Source organism: Gambusia affinis, linkage group LG06 (genome assembly GCF_019740435.1).
Source record: "Gambusia affinis linkage group LG06, SWU_Gaff_1.0, whole genome shotgun sequence".
Lineage (NCBI taxonomy): Eukaryota > Metazoa > Chordata > Actinopteri > Cyprinodontiformes > Poeciliidae > Gambusia > Gambusia affinis.
In genome coordinates this window covers 8,965,747-8,979,791 of record NC_057873.1, presented here as the reverse complement: position 1 = coordinate 8,979,791, position 14,045 = coordinate 8,965,747, and the positions used below count along the sequence as shown (strand labels likewise).

Sequence of the window (14,045 nt, the reverse complement as noted above, 5' to 3'; positions counted from 1 at the left end):
TCACTATGCAACAGTAGTCTCTTACAACCAAATGACTATCTCTAACAAGTAACATCAATATAAGCTTAAATGTTATCCCAATGTTTTCTAGAACTGATATTGCAATAGGAATACATATTAAAAGTAAGTATTCAAACATCCATTTTCAGAATTATAATTTCTTTTAATGTCATTGTGCACAAATAAAATACAACAAAATTTTTTTTAAAAGCAACTCTCGAACATTCAACAGCTGAGATGTTAATGAATAAATAAATCTGTGTATCAAAAGTTGTATCAAAATAGCTACTTCTCTACAGCAGATACCTGTAAACTTACAATCCAGACTACTTTATTTCTAGAGAATATAGAAAATATTAACGTATATTTTTTGTTTATGTTCAATTCTTATTTAATTTAACCTAGATTATTTTATTTTTCATTTAATTTAATGCAGAAATAATGGAAGTCATAGTTTTTAGGTCCTGTTTTTGAAAGTATTCCTAAGAAATATTGCAGTAGAAAAAGCCAAAAGACCTTCCTTTTATCTCTGACCTTTCATTTTTACCTTTACCTTTTAAATTTCAACACTTTCATGTGTTTTAGATTTGCAAAGATATGTTTATCCATCAGACATCCACATGACTTTGAGTATGGAGTAAATCATGCTGAGAAAAAACTAAAATTAAAGAGTCATGGCTTTTATTTGGATCAAGCTTTTTTTTACTTAAGAATGGCAAGTTGGGGAAATTTTCCCTGGTGACTGTTTGTCACTAACTTCCTGATTGGTGCCATTGTTTCCTGTCTGAGAATTGAGGCCAAGGGGTTTGTCATACAGCCTCTGCCTGGACGTTGTTTTTCTTTGTTGTTTTTTCTGTTGTTGTTTTTTACAAACATACACACATTCTTGGACCCTTCTTTCACTCCATTCATAATGTGTGAAATCCTAGATTTTGTTTGCAATGATGATGGAAATTTCGTCTTGTTTTTAAAAAAAAAAAAAAAAAAAAAATTTTGCATGGAAAATCTAAAGAATGAAAGATAATGTAATATGGTAAGTAGGTTTTTTGTTAAACTTGTGGAAACGCATATATTCATATTTGAACTTGCGAAACATGTCGGTGACTGCGACTAGTTGCTGGTGTTAAACTGACCATTATGACGGCATGTTTACTCTTTTCAGCCACCACCTACATACACTCCTAAATACAGTGAGCAATAGTTTTCCAAGACAGATGACTCACATCTACACACACTCCCACCGCTGAACGCACAAACCTCAGCTGACCGCTTATTCATCCACCAGCACAACAGACACAGGATTCAACTGATTATTATGCTTTCAGATATGCTTATGTTCTCACTTACCTGATGTGGGCATGTATGGAATTAGGGGGTTATCAGCATAAAAGACATGTCTTTGTGTGGAATGAGCACCTGCTGCCTGTATGACTGGCTTTTCCTCTTGTGTGACGTTTTAGATGAAGCTGTTTATGCATGAAATGGATGTGTGAAGTTGAGAATAAACTGTTTAATTGTGGCGTGAGAAAAGTTTCATTTCATACCACTAGTGGTTGAAAGCGAAACAAGACTAGTGGTGGGGGTGGCACAACCTGCCAAAAAGGTGTGAAAATATGGTTCTGATTCATTTTATTCTGTTTTATGTTTTTTACTTGAAAGATTCTCAGTGTACCATTAAAATCAACAGATATTTTTCTGTTGATCTACTCAGCTCGCATATTTAGGATTTGTTGAAATCCTTAAAAATTATGTACTTGTGTAGTGTAATCTCCATTAAATCCAATTTTTAAGTTGAGTAGATTTATTATTGTAACACTTATTATTGGAACAGTGGACCTCAGGTATACCCAGGGGTAAGAAACACGTAATGTTTGTTTTTAATAGGTCAGACAGCAAATATACCTTCATATGCCCTTAGCAGAACTTCAAAACCTAATGTCTACAGTCTTCCTTATTTCCACTATTGGGGGTTCAACCAATTGGTGCCAAGGAAAATAAATGCTTCTTCTGGATTGACAGCTTTGCAAATGCCAGCCAATGCCAGTTGGGTATCATTGTGGTGTTTAGCTTCCCAACCTGTTTTTTCTTTGAATATTTTAGATGCCCTCTCCAGAAGAACTTGTGAATAGACATTTTTGTGAATAATTTGAAGTCGTGTTTCCCGCCTGTTTTCTGGACAGGAAATGCCACAAATAACCTTCACTGTCCTACCATTACAAATGTAAAAATGGGGAGTGTGCTAGACTAGTGAGACATTAACTAGAACAGTTTGCTTTGGTCAGGGCAGACTGTAATAATACCAGAAGATTGTTTCAAATAATAGTATTCTGAGGCCAATAATTATATGTCTGATTTTGCTAAAAATGTGTCATTCTTAACTTTTTCCCTTGCTAAATACATGCGTTATATTTATAGCACGGTTTTACAAAATGGATCTGTAGTGTGAAACATTATTCTGCTGCAATAAAAGACTAAATTAGATTTATTTTCAGGCATCTTTATACATCACTGTCTGACAAGCATCCTCTTATGACTATATGGGTTTTGTCTTTGGAAACACACACTCTAAACTGAATGTACTTGTGTGCGTGCGCACGCACACACACCATCTTTCCCAGAAGTGGAAATGCTGACTCTGCCAGCCTCATTGTATATCTGAACTGTCATTTACGGTCGTACAGAGGCAGTTGAGAAGAGGTGAAGAGGTCTCGGATCCTCTTTTTTTTTTTCCCTTTTGTTTTTGTCAATCTTATTTTTAGCTGAAAGTGTCATAGGACCCTTAATCAGCAACCACAACCCATTACACACACCCACCATTTGTTTACCCGCCATCCCCTCCTTCTTGTCTCCTTTTTTTTCAATCACTTACACAGGAAGACGCGTGGACACACTCACTCCATTGTAGTGAAACTTACAGGACATTTACTGTCGCACACAGAGAGCTGTAGGGAGAGAGTGCTGTGTAACACCACTGTTTACTGTTTAATGCATCTGTGCATGAAAGCCTTCAAAACATGCCTCTGAGTTCAGAGGAAGCATAGACTCACTTTGTCTTTATGAGCTGTGTTATTAGTGAAGTGTGGCCTGTGTGTCAGAGGTTATGACTGGGTGGTAGATTACCTTTGTCAATGAAAGGCCATTTAAAGCAGTTCTTGTTTATTTGTTGCATTAACCAGAGATGACAAATCAAAGATGATGTGGTTTTCTTGGCAACTGTCCTTTGAATTAGAGAATAACTTGATGTTGTTACCTAATCCTTGGAAGTATGCATAGAAAACAGAAGAAGCACATAAATTGAGTCATATTTCTGCATCCTCAAATGACGGAGGTTTTTTGTAGTACGCCTGCAGGAGCCTGTATTTTCTGCCTGTATCATCCACTGTCTGCTTACTGTATCTCTTCTCTCTCCTCTGTTGTCACATGAAACACCCTCTTCTTCGTGATCTTGCAGAAGCACTTGTTCTGCTCTCCTCTATGTGAAACCTGAACCCTGCGGCAGACTCTGGCTGTCTGCCACCACATCCTCAGTAACCCTGCTCACCTGTGCATGTACAGACAGTGAGAGAGAAGTTCTTACAGAAGTAGACATACCCATTTGTGACATTACATATGTATTTTATTGGGGATTTTTCTGTGGTAGAACACCACAAAGTACATAGTGCATAATCGGGCCTAAGGACAAAATGATTGTTTTTCACATTTTTGACAAATCTTTAAACTATGTCATGCATTTGAATGCCAACCCATCACTTCTTACTCATCAAAATTAAATTCAGGGTATCCAATTATCTTCAAAAGTCAGGTAATCTGTAAATATAGTCCATCTCTGTGTAATTTAATCTCAGTCTGAATCAAAACCTTCTACTTAGGCCTCACAGGTTTGTTGTAGGGAAGGACAGATATGAAAAATTTGGGCCAATATTTTTTTTCCTATATTGGTATTTTTTCTACACTGTGGGGAAAAATGACCACACCACTGAAATAAGTTCTCTCTTATAGTTAATAAACACCCCACAATTCTGGACTGCATCACTATAACTGTGACGTTGCCAAACAAATGTTAGATAGAAAGATAGAAAGAACGATAGAAAGAAATATTTGTAATCAATACCAGCTCTGTTTTACCTTTCAGACCAGAACCAATATGAAAAATAAACTTCCTACAGGTCAGGTGAGGTGATCTAAGACCAGGATAAATTTTAGTTTTCAAACCACCTCTCTGGCCTTGATAGAAGAAGCCATCGACAAAATGGAGTAATGGACATGTGGACGAAGGCACTCTTGTCAGATGAGACCAATAATGTTCAATTTATATTCTAAACTGCTCCATATGGTGGATACCAACACTTGACATCACCTTTAAAATGCCCAATCTGACTGACATCAGCTGTAACTTCAGAGAAAGGGCTGAATATAAATTCACAGCAGACCTTTCAGATGATAAATCATGTTCTTTTTATTTTTAATGTTTTAAAAATTATGTTTTACTTTCCTCCCACTTCACAATTGTTAACGATTTTTGCATTGTATTTAAATGTAATACAGTTCAAGGTGTATTAATGCTTTAGCAAGACAGTTGATCTATGTTTAAATCATCATTGTAATTGCTAAGAGCAACTCAAAAGTGAAGATGCGTCGGCACTTGTTTTGTCTCATCACAGCTGTTGAAGTTTCACACAGATAGACATGGCGTCAAGTTACCTTTCAAGTTTGTAACTGAGCACCTTTGGTATAACTTTGTTGTTGTCTGGTTGTGGGTTTGAATGGCTGATTGTGTTTATGTCCAGTTGAGTCTGAGCTTTGTAGTTGCAGAAGCATTCCTGTTTTGTTTTGTTTTTTGTATTTTTGTCGTCTTTTATGAAATGCTTAAAGTGGAAAGCCCTTTTTAAGTGCGATGTTCTGACAATAATACTGTTTGAATAGCACGCAGACTCATTGTTTCCATTTGCATGGTTGATGATATTAAGTGCCCCAGATTGTAGTTTCAAATTCACCACAGACATTGCAGCGTTCTGCAGCTCATCTGCTGCTTCCTTGAGCACTTAACTCGGATGGAGAGCTGCCCATTAGAGGCAATCAGTTTCTTAATGGAGCCAAAACGGAGATGGACATGAGGACTAGAGAAGGAGTTGATATGGAAGGCAGCTTGAGAATGAGGCCATGACTGCAGGTGGAAGTGGTGTGATCGTACACCTGAGGACATTGAAACCAGGCTGTTTTTAAATCAGATGTTGGGAAGCAGCTTCCTGCATGCTATCTCCATTCTACACAGTGGACCTGCTGTGTGCATGTTTGCTTGTGCACAGGTGAGCACTGAGGTGTTTGATTTCCCATTTTCACTTATCTCACAACTGAGAAGTAAAGAGAGAACTATTGTTTACGCAGAAGACTTTGACATTTTGTTACTGCACAGATTGGACTGTCTCCTTGACTCTTTCTAAGCATAAAGAAGCTGTGTTTTCTGTGTCCTCACACCATCATGCTCTTGATGATTACCTTGGCAGCAGCCTGTATGTTGGCATGTGTTTTAAGAAATGGTCTACCTTACTGTATGTGTGCAGCTTTGAGTGACTTCTGTTCAAGAGAGCTGGTGTACAGATTAGGGTAAAGGCAGGCTGAACTTTTTGTTCTGTTTGCTTAGCAGGCATTCCTCTGAGTACTGGACCCGAGCCAGATGAAACCCAACCACTTCCCGCTGGATTTGGCACAGTGCTGCCCTCACAGGAACACAGCGACACAGATTGTTCTTGTACAACTTTTTCTTAAAAAAATTAGTTTGGTCCAAAACATCTGACTGGTGGCTTGTTGTTTTTCTGGCCAATTGAAACTCATCATTTTATCAGAATTTATTACACAGTGTAGCACTGTGGCCTGTTATTTTTTTTTTGCTTGTTTAGTAAGATTGACAGGAGGCCAGCTGTGAACTGTAATTTTTGAGTGTTGCCAAAGATGTGACTAGGCCTCTTTTGAGCCAAATCATTGTGTTGTATTTCTGGGTGTACATTTAAGGTTATTGTCCTCCTAAAAGGCAAACCTTTGTCTTAGGACACATTCACACCAGCCCACTTCAGTGTGCTTTACCCAGATAGCCCGATTCGTTTGGGACAAAACAAGTGAACTCCAGTCAGCCTACAAACCTAGGCCTCAGTTTGGTTGAAGTAAACTGGTGGTTCAAATATGAGCATGCAAGTGGATTGTACCCTACACAAGCAGGAAGCAAAGTATAGCATTGGGCATTCTGGGTAAATTCAACCAAAACAAACAAAGGAGTCTAGCACAAGTGGGAGACTCGGCTTGCTGTCTTATGCAAACAACAAAAGAAAAATCTGGCGCCTCTCCATTTTTGTTTACATGAAGAATGTGCTCTGTCTCTTCTTCAGAGGTTTTCATGTTGCTTCCTTCAGTAGTTCTTGGTGCAGCACCACTACAGGCAAGAGAGTAGATGGTTTTTTCAATGGGTTTGGGTCATTTAAACTGCACCAGCTGAAAATTTAAAAAGTGTGAAAACACAATTGGTCTCAGGTCTTTCACTTACAGGATTTTCTTTATTCTTTTAAGCTGTGCATCTTTCCCCAAAACACACAAACCTTCCTCTGATTTTTTTTTTTTATGATCAAGATAATTGCTTAAATAAAACAAAAACAAGGAAAACATATGCAGCTGTCTATATTTTTTTATTTCAGTCATCTCAAAAAAGAAAATGCTGTATTCCAGATGTTTGTTTCTCTTCTTTTGTTCGTTTAGGTCCTTATGGTTGAGGTGGTCTTAGGTGCCCCTTGCCATGCCTCCTGCCATGACAGACCTCCTGGACATATGGGCGGCCCACTCGCCCCTGGCCGGACAAGCTCCGGATCAGATCACCGTGGACTTCCTGCTGCCCACCGGCATCTACATCCAGATGGATGTTCCCCGCGAGGCCACAATTCAACACATCAAACTGGTGAGGGTCATTTCTGAGAATGTAAAAACTCAAAGCTGAAACTAGAGGCTCGGCTAAAGATTTATTTATTTTTTCTAAACATTCAGACCCCATCTAGGTCATACGGTGAAACAGGTGGTGGTGTAGCCCACACAAAGTTAAAATCAGACGCATTGTCACTCAGGCATGATCCAATACTTGTTTTCAATGTGATGATTGCTGTGGTCTGCTCGGTGTTTTTTGTTTCTTCTGTCAGCATTTTACTTTAAATAGTGCTACAGTGACTAACGTCTCAACTTCCTTGGAACATTTCTGGTTTTATTAAACATTTGTCACTCTGCCCAGATATTCTTCCCCTTACTACTTTGATCAACATAAAGCAACTTTCACAAAATGTTTGACAACGTAGCATCATGAGTCTGTACTAAAGCATCAAAAAAGCTTTTCTTCTACATTTATAAAGGGCATGCAAAAGAAAAGCGGAGGGTACTCTGACTTTGCTAGAGGCTGAAATACTTCCTTGATCATTGATAAAATGCTAAAGCATTTCTGCCTGCAGAGGTCAAACAGCTAAAAACAACAAGATTAGGCTTGACTGAGCATGCATTCATATGCATTCATTTATGATAAAAGTAGATACTATTTCCTGGAAGGCACACCTTTATGTTAAATTTGAAAAGTATTATATGTCGTTGGAAGGTTGATGTGTGCTGTTCTGACCGCCCACCCTGGGAACGTGCAGTCGGGGGACTGGCTCTTTAATCATGTCGATACTGATTGAATCACCCAATGAACTGATTCTTTAATCACCCAATGAACTGATTCTTTAGTCACACGTGTTCCTGAAACACATGAGTTACTGAAAAACTTCATGTGCTTCTCTTTATCTTTAATTTTAAAATAAAAAGCTCAGGACACTTTCACACACTCTTCACAGGGCATTAATATGATTAATTTTAGACTTTGATTGATGGATACAATATATAATTTGAATGATGATATCACCATGGTGAAGCTACTATTGGGTGAGATTTTATTGTGATTTTTCTCTAGTCTTTATGGAGTTCTACAGGTTTGTATATATCCAAACACTGGAATTAATAGTTGGGGAAAATGTTGCAGATGTAACCAGAGACTTTTTTTGGTTGTTGTTGGGCTTTAATATCTCCTGGAATAAATGATGCTCAATATTTCATTTGAATTGCTTGGTTTCCAGGCATGGCTCTGACTTTTAACCATGGTATTTAAATTTATATCAGTATAGAGCCCAACCCAGAAGTTTAATGTTGCATTGCTTTATTCACTTAAAACCAAAATTAATGTATTTTGGGGACCATTGTCCTGTCCTTACACCTAAATATCTCCCAAGTTTAACCATCCAACTGTTGCTTTGAAGATAGCAATCTGTTATAATACCACTGCTGTGCCATTCTGGACAGATAACTTAGTATTTGCTTGACCATAAACAGTTCCTACAAAAGTTGTTTGGATTTTGCTTATCATAACATGTGCAAATTCCAGTCAAATGTTTGACAGACTTGAGTGTTGGTAGGTCATGGATTGTTCTTCTGAAGGAGACGGTTCATTTCAGAGAGTTGAAACCCAGACTGTTACATGATCCAAACTGGAAATGGTCCCAAACCCACATCTAAACTAGTTACCAGTTTAACATTAATTTGTTAGAATGTCCAACCCTTTTGAAAATGCTCTGTGATTTTTGGTTTGAGAAAATTCCCTATAAATTTAAAACTGTGCACCCAGTTCTAGTTTTTGAATAACATAAGTTGTTTGTTCATTCATCCCAATTAAACAAAATGGTTCATATAAATCTTTAAAAGCCTCAAATTAATTACTTTCAAGCTCATGACCATATTTAAATCTAACCCCTACTTGGAAAAACACAATTTTTTATGTATGTAGACACAAACACACCTACAAACGTGTTTATTCCACATTTTCTTTTTTTAACTTGGATCTCTTTAATTAGTTTTGTTGGGTTCATTAAAGTGTTTTATTGTGTCTCAAAGTTCCTGGTGTACCTCGCTAAAAGTCTTCCTCCTCCTTTTCAGCTCTTATGGAAGCAGGCTCAGAACTTCCCACTGTTTCCCTCCCTTGGCGAAATGGAGAGCCACATGTTCGAATGTGTCAACCAGGCAGCTGTGCACGAAGAACTGGAGGATGAAACCCGCCGACTCTGCGACGTTCGGCCCTTTCTGCCAGTCCTGAAGCTGGTGACACGCAACTGTGGACGAGCTGAGCGCCTGCTGGACTCCAAAATAGGAGTACTCATTGGAAAAGGTATGGGAACGATGCGTAGAAGAGTTTCATTTAAAGTGGCAGATAAGGGAAGCTGCCACAGCTGCTGAGTGATTCATTGAAGTTAGACATCTTCAATGAAGGAAAACGTCTTAGTTTGGTATGTAGGGCAGCGAGTGATTTCCTGCACACAGTAAGTCTGACCCAGCAGATCTGTTCTAAAGGTGGATAATGGGAAGACATGTTGGTTGACGAGATAAGTCTTGCATCACATTGAGTGTTTTCTCCTTGCATTTTAGAGCAGTGGAGGGAGTTAGTGCAGATTCTGCAGGCTGTTTTCCAGTAAATGGGAGACAAAAGAACTCTCCTTGGGCACTTAAAATTTAGATTGATTCATTTGGACCTATTAAAGTTCCATGTACGTATGGTTTGTGTAAGCTTTCCGATCATTAGAATTCATTCTTATACTTAGGAAATTAAGTAACACTTTATTTATACAACACCTTTCAAGACTTCCTGTACAGAAGAAAACTGTAAACAACAAACATCAGTACATTAAAATATTTGAGAGGTGTACAAATTTGACAATTTGGACCAATATTGACATCCGATATATGATATTAATATTGTTGTAATAACCTATAACCAATATTTGCCGATATATACATTTGAAGATCTTTTGACTCCTTGAAAAAAAATGACCACAATGCTGACTTCACCAAATCTCCATTGCAAGTGTTTTCTGAAATAAAAATTACCTCATCCCAAACGTATTAGCTTATTTTTTCCTTCTAAATGGTTTGTTTCCATGAAGCAAATTTATTTTTGGAATTCCTATTTGCCCAGTTTTTAAGGTCAGCTATTGTTATATGACCAAGCAAATAAATGACCAAACTCCTCCACCTCCCTACCAAGAAGGAAATAAATATCAGCTATTAATGCCCCAGTTCTATTTATTTTACCATTATGCTAAAATCAGTTACCAATATCGTCCCATACCAATGTTGGTGCCAATATATTGTGCATTTCTAACATCGGAAATTAAAAGTAAAATGAGTGCAGTTGCTTTTTATGAAGCTCAACAAACTCTTCAAACTGTTCAATGTCCAAATGGTCAAGTGATGCTTTGTTTTGGAAGACTCCAAAACATCAGACATTGGAACTCCAATGATCCAAACAAACATTTTCACAGAAATGCAGAGCGAGGAAGAGAAAGATCTCTGAGTCTTACAGATGGAGACTATTCAACTCCATCTACACAATGGAGTCGTAGAGTCATACTATCTTCCAATAGTTAGTTAGAAAGAACTAACTATTGATGGTTCTCCCTCCCTGGCTCCTCTGTGGTCTGGCGCAATCTTTTAAAGCCTTTTGTTGAAGTAAAGTGGAATGCTGCAGGCATGAGTGGATGGCCTTTCATCCTGCTGAGCACACCAGCTCACACTCACATGACCCAGTGTGTTTTCCACATCATCAGTACAGTCGCACAGCTCCCCTATATTTTAACAGCTAATATTGACCATAGATCTTGGCTGAATGCTGATGGTCATAAAATACTGAAAAGCTGTAAAAGGCAGCATGTTGTTATCAAGAGAGCAATGTTCTGCCATGATTTTTAATACAAATAAGAAAAAAACTGGGTAACAAAATGAAACATCATCTTTGTCCTCTCCTGTAGGTCTCCATGAACTGGATGGCATTAATGACCAGGAGGTGAAGGACTTCCGCAGTAAGATGTTTCGTCTCAGTGAAGAGAAGATGCAACGAGTGCAAATGATGACGTGCAACGAGTGGCTGCAGGCCTGTTTCTCGCCGCAGCTGGAGCCTGCAGCATTGACGACTATCACAGATGGGCTCAATGACCGGCCAGCCGATCTTAAAGTCATCATCCACTTTGACCAGTCTCAGGTGAGAGTCAGACATTTTTTTCCCCCATATTGATATCATCAACTCAGTCCCAACTCAAGTGATGGTCTAAACAGGTAACTATGGACAGGAATTGATGATTAATTGTCAATCAATGGCTTGTTACATTAAAATTACTTCCAATAGATTAATAATGTTCACTTAGAGCTTCTTTTAATGTTATAGTTTGGCTACCCTTGAGCAGTGGGAGCTGCTTGTGTGGAATGCAAAATCAATTTTTTTTATTTTTTTTGCATAGCACATTTCAGCAACAAGGCATTTAAAACTGCTTTACATCATAAAAACATGATTTAAAGTCGTAGAACACACACAAAAAAATTTAAACATGATATTTTGTCAAATGCCATCTTTGAACATCAGATTGTTAATTAATGTTTCATTGATTGGCTCAAAAACAACTCCAAAAAATCCACTTTTTTATGTGGTTCTGCTTAGAAATGTAAACACTCAACAACCTCGTGAAGTTTCACCTAAGTAGCGATCATTCAGCTGATGCAAGGCAGACAGCAGCAAATTCTCAATTAAAAAATTACTGATGTGCTACAAAGTCAAAGGTCTGATGATAAAGAAGCAGATGGGATAATACAGGAAAATTGTAACATGATGGAAAAAACATAATTTCTGCCAATAAGGTAGGTTGACTTTGATGCTGTTGGGAATACATTTCATGAAGTGAAGTTTTAACATTCCTTCAAGAGAAACAGATGTATAAATCTTTCCTCTTTTTTTATTATTCATCAATCTGGGGTGCCCGTTTGTTGTTGATTAGAAATATGTCAAAGTTTAATAATGTGAGAAAACTACCATTTTATGTTTATTCAGTCGATCTTCAGGTTTTTAAAAAAAATGGCTGCTATCATTAGTCAATCAATAAGATCAATCAACTTTAGATTAACTCATTAAACAATAACTTTCATTCCTACCCTGAACTATACATTGTCTGCTTTAAGAAATCTGTAAACGCATCAAACACAAAATTTATAAAAAAAAATACTAGATATTTAACTATTTTTTAATATTATTTTAATGATAAGCTAATTTTATTTTGATAAGATAATGCTGTTTTTATGCTAGGTTACATTGAGAATTTAACTAATAACGCATAAAACACCCAGATCAAATAAATTGGTGTATTAATAGACCCTTCAACCAAATCCACAGAATCCCTGGTATTGATTTATTCCATCTCTTGGATAACAGTGTGACTTTCTGCCCTGCTACACAACACAAACCCACCTTGTGTGAGTACAAAGGAGAAACCATGTGACCCCATCAGCTCATGCTCATGTTACTGAAGCTCCAGTCTCTTTTCTGCCCACAGTTGGCAGCGTCACACACACGACTGATCCCAACCAGCACTAAGTGACAGCACTGTGACAGCACTAAGTGGGTCAAAACCATCAGTGAAATTATGCCATTCTCTGTCACTCTCACTTACATTAGCATTTCAGCTCAAGGGAGCAGATCGCTGATTAAAATGAACTGTCTCCTCCCTCGTAACTCTCATCTCTGTGTCCTTACCGGTGTCGTCTCACCACGCATACAGAAGCGATATCATCTTGAATTGTAAGCATAGGGTCGTGTTCCTCTAGACTCCATGCAGCAGCTTTGATTAGCATCGCACGCAAAGACTGGCCAGCTGTTCCTGTGTGTTCAGGTGGATGTAGGCAGGAAGTCTTATTTTGGAGGTCAGACACAATAAACTGCATTACTGACAGGAAGTGTGGTGGTGTGATTTATTGTGTGTGACCTAGATTTACCCTGAACTTTGTTTCAATGAAATCATCAAGGTTGCTTTAGAGTTCCTTCACATGTTTTCGGAAGGTTTTTATTGTCGGGTATTTGGAGAGAACTACTACCCATAGTGGCTCTGGCCATGTTCTGTTAATTATTAATGGATGACATTGTTATTAAACCTCCAGGAAATTATAATTCTGTCTTTGGTATCAGGTCAGTGGGCTATAAATAACAAAGTGAGAAGCTTCAGCGGACACTGTAATAGGCAAAGTGTGGATGATGTGTTTAAGCACATTTTAGGGGAGAGAGAGTCCGTTTTACTCTGGCCCATTCAACACTTATCTGTCCCTTGTTCTAAAGCAGAAATAAAATTTCTATACATGAGTAAGCTTGTCACAATAAGCAATAGATTAGTCACTTGATAAATTAAAATGATCTCAATTTTTATTCTGATTAATATTGATGATTTAAAGGCCAATTTTGTTCACAAAAACATAATTCATTTCCCATATTATTTTTGGTTGTTCTGGTTTTTTAGTTTGATTGTTTTTGGATACTTAAAATATCTTCCAGTTCCAGTGTTGTGTTCTTTACAAAATAAGTTTGTTGTTCTTTGACAGGGTAAACTTGTACTGTTATGTCATTATCATTATAATACTTGAAAATGGTCTCAAATCAACAATGTTACCGTTTATCGCAAAATTTGTCATCATGACAGGCATGAGCACAAATTTTGTTTGGCAGGCATTTCCTCTGTAACTCTCAAGGAACAGAGTTAAAGTATTTATTTCAGCAAAGGATCTTTTTATACAACAGTAGACTCTTTTTTTGTTGTTTTTTAGATTAAAAAGGCTTCTTATGGATGTTGTTTAGCACAATATTTCTCTTCAACTTCCTAGTGTTGGACTTTGAAGTATGCAGCTCTGAACTAAACTAGCGAGCCGACCTCTAAACCATAATTATCTTTGTTTTCAAGGTTCCTGGATTGTCTAACGGCAATGAGGAATTAATCAAGATCTTCCATCACCAGCATTTCTTCTCTTGCATTACTGATATCTAAAGTGAAACTGTAATATGTTGATTAAGTTATTGTATATTCTATTTGGAGAGGTTATTTGGATGTATTTTTTAAAATGTTGTCCATATATAATTTATTTATCTTATCATTTGCCTCTAAATGCTCCTTTAATTCCTCTCTTTCTGGCCT

The 14,045-nt window shown here is 37.5% G+C and overlaps 1 protein-coding gene across 2 annotated transcripts in view; it reads left to right on the top strand.

Annotated features, from left to right (window-relative positions):
- pik3cb (phosphatidylinositol-4,5-bisphosphate 3-kinase, catalytic subunit beta) overlaps positions 1 to 14,045 on the top strand; it is a 55,758-nt gene that overhangs the window by 20,982 nt on the left and 20,731 nt on the right. For both annotated transcript variants that reach the window (XM_044119164.1, XM_044119165.1), the window contains 3 exons: positions 6,745 to 6,940; positions 8,989 to 9,217; positions 10,854 to 11,083. In XM_044119164.1, the coding sequence (XP_043975099.1) occupies positions 6,782 to 6,940; positions 8,989 to 9,217; positions 10,854 to 11,083 (618 nt within the window). In that variant the 5' untranslated portion in view covers positions 6,745 to 6,781. The remainder of the gene's footprint in view (positions 1 to 6,744; positions 6,941 to 8,988; positions 9,218 to 10,853; positions 11,084 to 14,045) is intronic.